The sequence below is a fragment of the Ailuropoda melanoleuca genome, chromosome 11, assembly GCF_002007445.2.
Source record: "Ailuropoda melanoleuca isolate Jingjing chromosome 11, ASM200744v2, whole genome shotgun sequence".
Lineage (NCBI taxonomy): Eukaryota > Metazoa > Chordata > Mammalia > Carnivora > Ursidae > Ailuropoda > Ailuropoda melanoleuca.
Window position 1 is genome coordinate 4,446,239 of NC_048228.1, and position 13,076 is coordinate 4,459,314.

General features: G+C 56.4%; 2 protein-coding genes across 4 annotated transcripts in view; one reads left to right on the top strand and one right to left on the bottom strand.

Moving 5' to 3' along the window:
* Nucleotides 1–152: 152 nt before the first annotated feature.
* THAP3 (THAP domain containing 3) lies at nt 153–6,267 on the top strand. 2 transcript variants are annotated; one of them, XM_034671156.1, is made up of 5 exons: nt 153–300; nt 2,329–2,521; nt 4,803–4,865; nt 5,169–5,267; nt 5,510–6,267. In XM_034671156.1, the coding sequence occupies exons 1-5, from the start codon at nt 185–187 to the stop codon at nt 5,768–5,770; spliced, it is 732 nt and encodes a 243-aa protein (XP_034527047.1). In that variant the 5' UTR covers nt 153–184; the 3' UTR covers nt 5,771–6,267. The 2 variants fall into 2 exon arrangements, with proteins under 2 accessions (XP_034527047.1, XP_034527048.1); XM_034671157.1 differs by lacking the exon at nt 5,169–5,267.
* Nucleotides 6,268–7,734: 1,467 nt separating this feature from the next.
* DNAJC11 (DnaJ heat shock protein family (Hsp40) member C11) overlaps nt 7,735–13,076 on the bottom strand; it is a 75,208-nt gene continuing 69,866 nt past the window's right edge. For both annotated transcript variants that reach the window (XM_034671155.1, XM_002923849.4), the window contains exons 11-16: nt 11,390–11,545; nt 10,241–10,310; nt 9,725–9,782; nt 9,453–9,595; nt 8,668–8,797; nt 7,735–8,344 (exon numbers count right to left, since the gene is read on the bottom strand). In XM_034671155.1, coding sequence (XP_034527046.1) covers nt 8,319–8,344; nt 8,668–8,797; nt 9,453–9,595; nt 9,725–9,782; nt 10,241–10,310; nt 11,390–11,545 — 583 coding nt within the window. In that variant the 3' untranslated portion in view covers nt 7,735–8,318. The remainder of the gene's footprint in view (nt 8,345–8,667; nt 8,798–9,452; nt 9,596–9,724; nt 9,783–10,240; nt 10,311–11,389; nt 11,546–13,076) is intronic.

The following is a 13,076-nucleotide window of genomic DNA, read 5'->3' on the forward strand; positions in this document are numbered from 1 at the left end:
CGTGCAGAGGAGGCCGTGGTGGGCGGTCCCTTCCCCAGGCCGCGCCCCGCAGCCCCTAGCACCCTCTGCAGTTCTGGGGTGTCGCCCCCCCCGCCCCCGTTCCCGGGACTTGATCTTGTTCACAGATGCAGCCTGGAACGTTGCAGGTGCTCAGTGCGTACTGGCTGAATGCATTTCCGAATGAATGAGCGATGGTGACGTCCGTAGGTTTGCCTGCGATGAGCTGGCCGGTCTGCTTAGCCCTGGCCAGGCCTCCTGTCAGGAAGCAGGAGGGGAGTGGAGGAATGAGAACGTTCCAGGGTGCGGGGGTGGGGGGTGGGGGGAGCGGGGACGGCCGTTCTGACTTGGGAGAGGTTTTGGAGTCTGACTTCGCATTCCCAGCACTCCCCAGTGTGCGGGTCCTGGTGCTTACCGGGGTGTCCCTGACCCCGAGAGCTCAGGTTCCAGCTATTGCCCCTTAGAGCACGACCCCCAAGGCCAGCTGCACTGTCTCCACTGTCCCTCTCATCACCATTTTCCTTCTCAAAGTGAATGTTTTTATTGAAGTATAAGACCTACAGAAAAGCTCACAAACTCGAAGTCCACAGCCCAGCCCATTCTGCAAAGCCAACGCTTGTGTGATTGCTGTGAATCCCTAGGGAACCCCTTCTGTACCCCCTTTCAGCCCCTGTCCCCTCTCATCCCCAAGGGTGACTGGATCCTACCTTCTGTCAGAGTGGGGTGCTTTGGCCTGTGTTGGACTTGCATGCGGAGTCCAGCACCACTGTGTGTTCTGTCTTCTCACCGCCGTGAGTCACCTGCGTGTCCTTCCTCCCCATCTCTCCAGGTGCTCCGCTGAATGAATGTACCAGAACTGACTTGTTCTACAATTAAAGGGCATTTGGGTGCCCCCGTGTTTTGGGCATTACAAGCACGTGGCTGTGGACAGTTTTGCTGGGACAAGTTTTCCTGTGCATGTGTCTCTGTTTCGGTTGGGCACACCCCAGGAGTGGAGTTGCCTCTGGCTCCCTCTGGAACTCATCCCCCCCCCGTCAGACTCTGGCCCCTGCCGCTCCCACAAAAGAGCTCTGCCTGTTCCCTGGTGGCCCTGCTCAGTGCTGGTCCATCCTCATCTGAAGCGACCTCTCTGTAGCATTTGGCACAGCCGACCACTGACCTCTTGTGACACTCTCCCACTTGGCTTCTAGGGCCCCCCTTGACCTTTTCCTTTGTCACAGTGTCCCTTCTCGGTCTCCTTAGCCGGATCCTCCTCGTTTCCAATGCTTGCCTTGGAGCCCTTTGGGTGAGGGCCATGGCCTTGTCTCCTCCCATCCACACTCACTCCCCAGGGCTCCGATGTCACCCAGGCTTTACCACCCTTTACACAGGGGTGGCCCCCACACTGACATCTCCTGACACGTGTCCCCTGCCGCTCCACTTCAGCACTTGGACATGTAAAAGGCTCCTCAAATTTGACATATAGAACCAAAATTCTGACCCCCCGACCTGCTTCTCCTACATTGCCTCCCCTCCCATCTTAATACGTGAAAACTCCTTCCTTCTCTTTGTTTTGTGGCTCACAGGCAAACCTTATTGCACAGCTTTCAAAATACATCCCAGGTTGGCCTGCTCATGACCTCCCCCCCACCCCCCGGACACCCCTGTCCCAGCCACCAGGTGCCTTACCTCCTCACTCACCCCCTGCCCAGAGCTTCCAGGTACTGCCCACCTGCCCGAGGGCCGCCTCCTGAGGTCCTCACCCCTCCTCTTGCTCCGGCCCTCTCAGCCCAAGCTGCCTCTGACCGTGCCCCCAACGTGCTGGGCGCCTCTGCCCCAGTGCCTTTGCTCTTGCTCTTCCTTCTGATACCCACATGGCTCGCTCTCTTGCTTCCTGCGGCCTCTGCTCAAATGTCACCTCTCGGGAGGCCTTCCTGACCACTGCCTACTCTTTATTCCTACGCAGTCAATGCCTGTTTGGCTTATCGTCTGTTTTCCTGTTCTAGAATGTAGGCTCATGAGGGTGGGATGTACTCATTCTTCCTTCCCAGTGCCAGGGGCAGGGCCTGCACACGCAGACTCCCCAAGGCACTAACAGGCTTACCCTACAAAGTATACCTTCAGAAGATTTTCTGGCCACATTTGGGGCCCCACATTGCCTACTAAGGATGCTGTAAACAGGCATGACAGAAGGTTCCAGAAATTGGATGTGTTGTAGGTCACAGAGTGAGGTCACTGAATTTTCCAAGCCGTCCAGGAAGATGCCATGTGGTGTTTTCAGAATTCCTCAAAACTCTGCAGTGGGACTTGAGCCTCGCAAATGCCTTCACGTCTCCGTCCTTTGCCTCCCAGGTTCCCGTTCAGCCGCCCGGAGCTGCTGAAGGAATGGGTGCTGAACATTGGCCGGGGCAACTTTAAGCCCAAGCAGCACACGGTCATCTGCTCCGAGCACTTCCGACCCGAGTGCTTTAGCGCCTTTGGAAACCGCAAAAACCTGAAGCAGAATGCCGTGCCCACGGTGTTCGCCTTCCAGGACGCCACGCAGGTGAGCCAAGCACTGCCTCTAATGTCTTCCGATCCAGCCTGCAGGGGTGCAGCCAGCAGTTGGGGTGGGCGTGCTGTTTGCCGGGACAGCAGAGGCCGAGGCTGAGAAGTGTGGCGTGGGCAGCACCGTCAAGCCCCTGGGGTTCAGGGCCCAGCCGCCCTGTTGGCCACAACCTTTGCTGTAGGGAATTTGCAATTTAAAGCCCCTTTATTTTTTATTTTTATTATTTAAAAATATTTTATTTATTTGAGAGCTAGAGCAAGTGAGAGCAAGAGAGCACAAGCCAGGGGAGCGGCAGAGGGAGGGGGAGAAACAGGCTACCCTCTGAGCAAGGAGCCCAGCACGGGATTCGATCCCAGGACCCCGGGATCATGACCTGAGATGAAGGCAGACACTTTATGACTGAGCCACCCAGGCACCACACACATTTCATTTTTGCTGGGTGTCGCGTGGCTTGATGCACAGCGAAGACCTTCCCAGTGGAAGGTGGCGGCTGTGTTGCTTTCAGACTCTGTTGTTTTCTTTCAAGTAGGCAGCTGGGGCCTGGAGCTGCGGTCAGGAAGCCGGGGCCTGTGCTGCTGGCCCGCAGCAGGTGCCGCCCAGGAGCCCTGGCCGGGGTGTGGGAGGCTGTGCGGGGGAGGGCTGGAGAGAGGGCAGCGAGACGGAAGGGATTCGGGCCCTCTGTCAGCGTCAGCTCTGGCTGGTTGGAGGATTGCAGGGGCTGGATGGCGACAGGCTGGGGGAGGCTGTGGTTTGTTGGGTGAAGTGAGTGGGGACCTGGCTTTGGAGCCTGTGGTGTCACGGGCAGGTGGTGGCCTGAGCTAAAGGTGGGTGTGGTTGTGAGAGTGGATGGCCTTCGCAGACCCAGTGCACTGAGAGTATGGTGGTTGGGGAGGGCCGAGCTTGCTGAGCCCCTGGGGGATGGGGTTCCCTGGTTGTCTGTTTGGCCCCGTGCATCTGGAGTTCGATTTCCCAGCAGGACATTGGAGTGGCCGCGGCTCTGCGGGGCGGGACGTGCAGGTTTGGCTCAGGAGAGAGCTCACAGACAGACGTTGAGGCCATGAGGGGGATTATCTTGAATTTCATAAATCCCGAGGGTGTACTGAGTCCCAGAGTGCGGGTGTCACACCGGCACCTCTCTGAAGCTGGAAGGCGGAGTGGTGGTGGAGCGAACGCAAGGCCAGCCCTTACCTGTGCCGGTTGATTGCCCTGGCAGCGAGAGGGACGGCGGCTACAGGGATGAGGAAGCGCGAGCGCCTGTGCCCAGCAGGCCCTGCATCGGGGCACCTGCCCCCCATCCAAACCTTGTGCACATCTGCAGGCTTGTGGCCTCCCCTTCTCCAAGGCCCTGTTCACATCCGCTGGAGGAGGGACCCCCGACTGCTGTCCGTCGTCCCCCTGGCTAGCCTTCCCCCCTCGTGCTGGCTGTCCGGCTCCTCGAACGGGGCCGCACTGGTTCGCCCTGGGACGGCTGCTGTCTTTGGTCAGCTCCCTGAGGACAGGGGCTTGTTTCACGGCTTTACTCCCCACACCGAGGTTTTGTTATTGTCGACACGGAAGGCGTTTGATTTTTAGTTGGTATATATTTGATTTTTGTTGTGGTCAGAGCACTTAACGTGAGATCTAGATTCTTGACAAACTTCCAAGTGTACGGTACGTGGTTAACTACGGGCACGAGCCTGTGCGGCGGGGTCTAGAACCTCATGGTCCTGCTGGACAGAGACCGTGCCCTCTGATTAGCCCCCTCCTCTGTCCGCGCCCGTTGCTAGTGGAGCTTGATGGCGTCTCACGTGTTCATGGTGAGATGTGAAGTGAGATTAGTTTAACACCGTGGGGGGATGTCTGCGAGCCTGGTTCCGGGCGGGCCAGGCGGTAGGGGTGGGCACCACTGGTTCTGGCCCTGTGGCCGGGGGCTCAGCTCCGGGGACGCCTGGGCACCGGCCGCAGGCCCTAAGTCATATGTTCTCTCCTACGTGGCTGCCACTCCTTGAGCCAAATCTGAGTCACCTCCTATGTGCCTAGAGTGTCAGGTCCTGGGGGTGCACATAGGCATTAGGTCCCTGGCTTCCCAGGGCCTATTCATGGGCCTCTGACCTAAGGTTTGGGGACAGCTTTGGGGAGAGTGAGTCAGTGGGTAGTGACGGGAGCTGGGCTGGGGTCAGAGCCCCGTTTGGCTGAACAGTGGGGTTGGAGGTGCACGAGGCTGGGCTCCTGGCAGGGGTTCTCGGGGTGACCTGCTCCACCCCTGGGGAGCCTGTGGACAGTGCTCTGTGTCTTGCAGTTGGTGAGGGAGAAGGCGGACCCGGCCGGCAGGGGTGCAAACGCGGACTCTCACCAGGAGGAGGTGAGTGTGTGGCGCCTGCCCGACTGGCCTGCGCGGCTTTGTCCCGCTCTCCTCACAAACCGGGGTTTTGGATTCTCTGTTTGCCTGGAGAAGGGAAAGCAAAGCCTCCCATGCCTCCTCACTGTTTAGTACCAAGCCGTCCAAGTCGGTTGGGGGTCTGGCTCGTGCCCAGTTTCTAAGGGTCTGATCCCGGGCCCGGGAGGGGGAAACTGGCTGTTTCTGCTGGTCCCCTGGCCGTGGCCACCGCTGGGAGAGCGGGAAGGATTCCTGGTGGGCTGCCCGCTTCTGCCCTGCTGTCCCCAGGTCTTCCCCGAGGCGGGGCCCGCGGAGTGCGGCCTGGGGAGAAGGATGGACAGTGCCCTCGAAGCGCTGCCCCCGAACGCTGGCGGCCCCATAGAACAGGTAAGGCCTGGGGCCGAAGGCAGCAGGGGGATGGCTGGTCTCCGCACAAGGGGATTCGCTTCAAACAAAATGAAGCAAACTGGTGCCCAAGCCCCGAGCACCGTGGCACGTGGCCCTGATTTCAGGAGCACTGAAGCGGGAAGCGAGGGCCGTGCCTCCCTCGGCCCCCACCTGCCCTGTCGCGTGCTGGCAGCTGTGCTTGGCCCTGGCTCTGCTTCGCCCTCACTCGCCTCTGTCCTCAGGTCTTGCCGCAGAGGGTGCCGGGAACCCAGGCCCCCGGTCAGCCGGCCAGCCGCACACAGCCGTCCGATCACAGCTACGCCCTTTTGGACTTGGATGCCCTAAAAAAAAAACTCTTCCTGACTCTGAAGGAAAATGAAAAGCTCCGAAAGCGCTTGAAGGCCCAGAGGCTGGTGATACAGAGGATGTCCAGCCGCCTCCGCGCGCACGGAGCGGGGCAGCCGGGCCTCCAGGCCAGGCCGCGGCCGGAGCAGCAGAGCTGAGCGGGACGGCCAGGCTTTCTCGTCAGAGCCTCCGGGAGGTGGGGCAGCGGCTTGGGGGCTCCGGCCGTGGACCCTGCGGTCCCGCCGCTGACACGCGGAGTGACAGCGAGGCACGCCGGGCGCACCACCAGCCACCTCAGGGCAAGTGTAGCCGCGTCAGCCCGGGACGCAACCGTGAGCAAGACGAACCCGGTCCTCCTGGAGGTGACCGTGCCGGCTGTCCTTTCAACGAAAGCTGGGTGGGAGTCTTCAGAACCGCCGCGTGAGGCGGCGTCCTGAGCCAGTGTGGCAGGCGCACCCCAGTGGGGAGTGCATTCCCTTGAGGGGCGGCTGGGCCCAGGGGACACGAGCGGGGTGACGGCGGACCCAAGGCAGCAGGAGTGGTCGCTCCACCGTCTGGACAGCAGGCGCTGAGTGGCTGAGACTGGCCTCTGTTCCAGGCCACCTCCTTTCCGGCTGGGTGAGCGGCCGGCAGAATAAAGTGTCTTCCTACGCTGCGGGGTTTCCTCCTTTACTTGAAAACGAGCGCAGGTGCCCGTTTCTCCAGAGTGTGTGTTACATCGTTTGCTTTTACAAAAGACCCACATTAGTGCCTGCTTTCACTAACCTGAAGAAATTTGAAGAGAATTTTCACTTTTATGACAAAAGGCGTAAAGCGAGAGAAGCAGTCGGGATGGGTTTTGCAGCGGCTGTGAGCCTCTGGGCTTCAGCTTGATTTTATGCAGCCGTTGGTAAGATGTGTCCTCAGTGATCCGGAAAACCTGAGAGGTGATTTTTTGGATCTGGGAACACTCAAACCAAAGTAGCCCACCTCCGGGAAAACAGGGACCCTAGCCAGAGTCCGCTCCTGGCTCCGGAGTTTGTTTCTCAGGCAGAGGTCTAATGTGGAAAACCGAACCACGGCTTCAAGTTCAGCCTCGTGGTGGAAAACGTGGTTTCAGTAGTGAAGGCTAGAGGATGGAACGAGGGTGTGAGGAGGGGGCACTTACGTCTTCTGCTCGGCCCTGAACATGAACATTACAGATGCACTGAAACACTGTCCCCAGTTTTCAGGAAAGGTTTATTGTGATAAGAGAGTGCCTTCTGTACAGTCCGTTTCAGACAAAATTAAGAGAATCGGTGCCTCAAAGAGCCACCTGCCGTGGAGGGAACACATGGCTGCGTCCAAAGTCAGAGAGTTCACGCCACGCTTATTGCACGATTTACATTCAGAGCAGCAGCTCGGAGAAAAACTTTTTAAAATGGAGATAAATATTACAGAATTGGACGACCTGAACTGTTTTGAAAACTGGAGGAAGGGGGTATTAGCGATTACTCCAGAACCACCACCAGGAGCGAAGCCTGATTTTAGCAATAGCTGGGGGGGAGGAGCTGTCAGAACCACCACGAGCCAGGGCCTCTTGGCTCATCGGGGACTTGAAATCAACAGACCGGGCTGTTCAGGAGCATCCTGGCTCCTGAAATGTTCTGCATCAACAAAAGAGGCAAGTGAAGGAAGAGGGTCTTCCGAGCAGACAGGAGAGTCCCTGGGTGTAGAGGGTTGGACGGGAGGGGGTGTGAGAGCAGCAGCGCCACCTGCTGGCCGCGAACGTGAGAGCAAGCGAGGCTCCGGCTGGCCTCACTCTCCCAGCGCGGGGGGATTTGGCACATACCTGAGCCAGGGTCCTTTCAGTCCCCGCCCCATGCCTCCCCTCTCCTCCAAGCCTCTCTCTGTTCCTGTGCTCCAGTGTGTGTGTGTGTGGGGGGGCAGAGGCAGGGGGGCGGGCTGTGAGGGACGTGGCTTAGCTCGCATCTGTCTTTTGCCTCAAGGACACAGGTGGTTCCTGGGAGGGAGTGACCTGTGACAGGGCTGGGCCCTGGGACTGGGGGTTATACCACTCTGTCCCAAGCCACATGCCAGTGGAATGATTCGAGAAGTTCTGGGAGGCAGGGGGAAAAAAGACACTAATTTCCAAAACCATTCGTTCTCAGATAAAAAGCAGATTTATAAACCCACACAATCCTCTCCAGATCCACTGAGTAATATTTCATCAGGAAAAAGTGGTTTTGGGGAAGCTGACCGAACAGATGCTCACTTGTTCTGGAGAACTGTGCTCACGAGAACAACTTCCTTCCTTTCCATTTTGTTTTCCATGCTCAGTGTGGATTTTAGGAAAAGTAGTTCACAGTCCTACGTGTGAGGGCAGGATGTTCCATCAACACCTCGAGACAGACCGAGCGCTACTGGGTGGCTGCAGTCAGCACGCAGGCTCAGGAGCCCAGGGGACGGGGGCTCAGGGCCCTTCCCCTCCAGGGACATGATCCTTGGGAAAACAGCCACAGGCCGTGCTGCGGTTCTGGTCCAGGTGGGGCTGCCTCAGTCCTACCTACAGCACCCGTGAAAGCGGGGTGTCTGTGTCCCTCCACATAATTGATATGGTACCACCTTCTACAGGAATAATATAAAATAAACACATCTGATGTCTGGATTTTTTCCCTGCTTCTGAATTTGTAGACTCCTAGGAAAGGATTTTTTGCAGCCTCTTGTAAATCTGGTTTCTCAAGCAGTTTATCCATCTGTATCGATCCTGTGAGCTGTGAAAGACAAGACACACTGAATGTATCAAAAGGCAACCGTTTCCATGCCCTTCTTCCACAGAAGGGGTTCAGCTATCACCTGACCAGCAGCACAGTACAAGCTGTGGAGAATCAGATGGTTCTGGAACATACAGGAGCAGCTGGGTTTGCTTCCGGCCCAGCCACCCAAACTGCAGTTTTCAAGCAAAGAGCTCACTGGTGTTCCACCCGGGAAGGTGGCTGTCACTCCGCACTCCGACGTCCCCGGTCCCCACCAGTGGCTGAGGGCCTCCCCCCGGTCCGTGCACAGGGCAGGCGACGGCAAAGGGGCAGATACTCACACTGCTTTGGTATCCTAAGCGTCTCGTTGTCCAGCGCCATCACCTGGTGCAGGACGCCTCGGAACTGGTAAAGCACTTTCAGGTTCTTCTCCTCACCTACGCACGGGTCGTAGAACCCAGGCAGCCCTGCCTGTAACAAACACAGTCTCAATCCCTGAGAGCAGAGACCGTTGGTCAAGCCCAGCGCCACTACTGTCGGCCGCCACCTGAGGGTCAGCGTGGAAGGGCCTTGGCGTTCCCTCAGGAGCCGCCCACGAAAGGTGCACACTGTGGAGCTGAGAAGGCCAGAAAGTTGCCTCTCAGTCCTAGGCTTCCCTCGCAGTACAGCCCCCTCCCCCTGGAGTCTCCCAGAGACCCGTCTTCACAGCAGCCCCGGCAGGACTCCTGACAGAGCTAGGTCCTGGGCCTGCGCCCATCTTCATTTTAGTTTGCCTTTACCGTCCCCACCCCTGGCTCCAGCACGAGCTTCCAACGTGCTACAGATCTCATGCTCTTTCTAGAACAAGGCAAGGAGTAAAGAGAATGTAAGCTCCACGAAGAGAGGATGTATGTTTTGTTTGCTGCTCTACCCGGCACACAGTAGGTGCACAGGAAATCCTTGCTGAGGGAACGGGTGACGTGAACAGCTCTGGTGTGAATCGAACTTGGGTGCTGGGCGGCGCGCCACCCAGCCAGCGCCGTGCCACGAGGGGGTTCCACCACGATGAAATGGCCATCCAGAGGGGCCAGCCGCCCCCACTCCCCACAGGCCTGTAGTGTCTGACTCCCGCAGGCAGGCGCCGTACCTTGGAGGCCTCTGTGAGGATGAGCTTCGAATCCTTCACCAGGCACTGCAGGGGCACAGTCACGTCAATCACCTTCACCTTCTCACTCTTCTTGCTCTTGTCGTTAACGAACTTCCCGTACCAGGCGTTGACGATGATGAGCCCTGAGGATGGGCGCAGTCTAAGCAGAGGCGGGTCTCAGCTGGGCACCCGTCGCAAGCTGGGCTGCAGGAGTGCCGTGCTCCTCTGAGCCCCCCGTGCCCACCCTGCCCGGAAAGGCCAGGCCTTCTCACCCATTCTAGACTCTTCCGCCTCAATTATCCGTCGGACAGATTCCTGCATCAGTCGGACCTGCAGAGAACAAGGAGGGCCACTGCTGGGGTCCTTCCGGGGCTCCGCCTCTTGGGTCAGCTGTAGCCACATGCCTGGGTGCATTGTAGCCCCTCCTCTGTTCACCAAGAACCCAACGGTACCCCTTCATTTACGCCTGATATTTCTGTTCTGTCACCTGAGAACAGTTCACTTAAAGGGAAGGAAAAGAGGAGAGGACCCTCCAGTTCTTAGAAAAACCTTGTTATGCCTTTTGAGGGTAACTGTATCTCATCTTTAGGACTGGGCCTGGAGTCCCCGGGATTGTATCCCATAGGGATTAGAAAGACTGAGGTGGCTGATGAAGGCCCGTATGCAGAGTGTGACGTGATCCCCGAGCCGCGGCGTGAGCCGTGCGGGCGGCAAAGGGTGAGGACGCAGCGACAGTCGGAGTCACGCAGGGAAAGGACTTCCGGGGGGCGCATCTCCGCGGCACTTACGGCAGCTTCTGCCTCTTGTTTCTTCTGCAGAATGTCAGTGGCTGTGCTTTCCCTCTGCTTTTCCAACTCCCTTAAGCGAGAAAAACACAAGCCACATGTTAGTGCGGAGTGAGGCAACAGAGCCCCTCGTTGGACCTACGCCCAGCAAACAGTGTGAGCTCTCACTGCATTCCTGGTTCTGGAGCTTTAGAAAATATTTCCAAGACAAAAGCAAGCAAATCTGTTCATTTTAGGGCTCTGCAGCTTCCCTTTCTTTTGTCCCTCGGTGGCTCTCCCCCACCTCCTCACCGGACCACACAGGGGGCCCACTGCGGTGGGAAGCAGCCCCCACGGGACAGGAATCTCAGCACAGGGGGAGGCTGGAGGAGAGGGGAGGGCCACGGGGGAGGCCACGTTCTCGGATTATCAGAGAACGCTCTTAGGTGGGGCCAATGCTTACTGCTTCAGGTGAGAAATACACTTTCTTCTTATGTAGCAAAGCACAGGGATTCTGGGCAGCGCACCCCTGTCCCGTCAGAAGACTGACCCCGCACATTCTTCCTTCTAAGCCTCAAGCTTCCTGGGGAAGCAGGGCCCTGAACTCCAGGGATTCAAAGGCTGCAGGGGCCCCAAAGAGGGGATTCTCTGAGCTCAGCGGCTTACTACATCAGACGATGGTAAGTACTGAATCTCAACCACCTCTCAGATGGAATGCTATGTCCCAGTGTGTGATCTACAAGAAACTGCAAAATAAACGAACATTTCTGTAACTTCCACGACTACGGTTAATTCACGCCCGTGCGTAAGAACTCAAACCCACTCCTGTCGAGCTCAGTGCCAGGAAAAGAAATGGTTAGAATGAGGCCAGGGGCCCTTCTGTTTCTTGTGGTCATGGTGTATAGTCGGCACAGTTTTACAAACTAGCTCTAACCCTTTCTGGAAGTAGGAGGGACGAGTGAGGGGAGCCCAGTAGCAGGTCCGCTAACGAGCATAATCAGCGCCCACCGAGCACTTACTACGGGCCGGGTGCCATGCCGAGGCTTCACATGTGTGAATTAATTTTCCTAGTGACTCTTTGAGTAGGTTCTTTTATTATCATATCCACCCTAAAGACAAGGAAACTGAGGCACAGTTATTTACTGATGTCCCCGCGGCATGTTAGGAACTCACTTCTCTTTCTGCGCCCGGAGGTACGGTTTGATGGCCAGACGGTGAAGAGCGAAGTAGGCGACGAGCGGCCCCACGGTGGCGTAGAACACGGCGCTGGGAAGAAGCTGGTCCGTCAAGTGAATAGGGAAGAAGTAAGTTTGACTGGCCCTGTTTAACCTGAAAATAAAAACGACACAGAACACCCAAGATGAGTCAGGTTTCCAGGGAAGGGTAATTGAGGTCTCAGCCACAGGATGAGAACTCTCAGATATACGGAAGGCCAGTTACAGGTGGTTTCATAGTCTACACACCTTCTGGTCTCTGTTCCAAAGTTTAGTTGCTAGATTTGATGTCTGTGACAAAAGAAAGGTCCCACTATCTGCTAACCTCACGGACAAAGCAGTGACTACCACTTGCCCAGAGTGAAGGTGGTCTTAGAAGACAGGAGCGAGGGGGGTGCCTGGGTGGCTCAGTCAGTTAAGCACCTGACTCCTGGTTTTGGCTCAGGTCATGATCTCATGGGTTGTGGGATTGAGCAGCAGAGAGTCCGCTTGAGAGTCTCTCCCTCTGCCCCTCCCCCAACTTGTGCACACTCACGTGCTTTCTGTGTCAAATAAATAATCTTCAAAGAAATAAAAATGAAGACAGGAGTGGGCAGCTCCCAGGGTCCTGGAGATAGAGACCTCTCTATTCCCAATTTATCTATTCGAAAAAAGTGGGTGAAGATTTCCCAAGTCGGAAGATGAAGGAGGCTCTGCTTCTAGTAATGGTCGAGTGGCTGCCGTTGGACCAGTCATCCCACAGGTAACCACTGTCAACTCAGACCACAAAGAACAAAGACTCTCGGGTACTGGAGAGCGACTACAGGCCGGCGGGTACACGGGAGGGCTGAGAGTCTAGAGCGGGCAAAGGCACTGGTTTCCTGTTTTGTTGACAGCTTTGAGCCCGAGGGCAAGTCTTAGCTGCTACCGTGTGCATGGGTAACACTGGAACGAAATCTGAGGTCCTAGGAGATTGAAGACCCAGAGTCTGACGCAACCACAGCAGCTGGGAAGCAGGGGTCCCTCAATAAGGGAAATCAGAGATTGGGAGCCCCAAGTTCTTTGTACAAACGTGGTGCAATCCCCAGCGGATCCCGGTCTATCAGTGGCCTCAGCTACAGGTGAAGTAATTATGCTGTTCTAGCTGTTGCCACACGTGAGTCCCAGTTCACAGTCTGACTTCTGCCACGTTAATTACTTTTGAAAAGTTAAAATCAACGCTTTTTGGGAATTGTAACAGAATATAGACTCTCTACACAGTACCATTCACAATACCCAAGGTACAATACAAACGACTCTAGATACCTACATATACAGCAAGAGAAAAAGATCATAAACCGAGACCAACCCTGGATGACCCAGACTCTGGAAGGAGCAGGGAAGGATTTCAGAATGCTACTTTATGCCGGAAGACATATTCACTGCATGGACTTAACAGCAGACAGGAGATGAGAGCAGTCACTGAACTTGTAGATAGATGAACAGAAATTATCCAATATGAAGAACAAAGAGAAAAAAACTGAAGGCAAATGAGCAGAGCCTCAGAAATCGTTGGAACCGGTTTCGAGTTCAGTAATTAGGGCACCAGAGAGGAGAGAACAGGGCGGGAATTAAGACTTTAAGAATTAATGGCCTAAAAGTTCCAAATCTGATGTGGGACACAAATT

What these genes read in the sequence shown, in the direction of transcription:
- THAP3 (XM_034671156.1), top strand. Translation starts at nt 185, where the DNA reads ATGAGCGATGGTGACGTCCGTAGGTTTGCCTGCGATGAGCTGGCCGGT. An exon ending in AGGAATGAGAACGTTCCAGG is followed by an intron (nt 301 to 2,328) that starts GTGCGGGGGTGG and finishes TTTGCCTCCCAG; the next exon opens with GTTCCCGTTCAGCCGCCCGG. An exon ending in CTGGCGGCCCCATAGAACAG is followed by an intron (nt 5,268 to 5,509) that starts GTAAGGCCTGGG and finishes CTCTGTCCTCAG; the next exon opens with GTCTTGCCGCAGAGGGTGCC.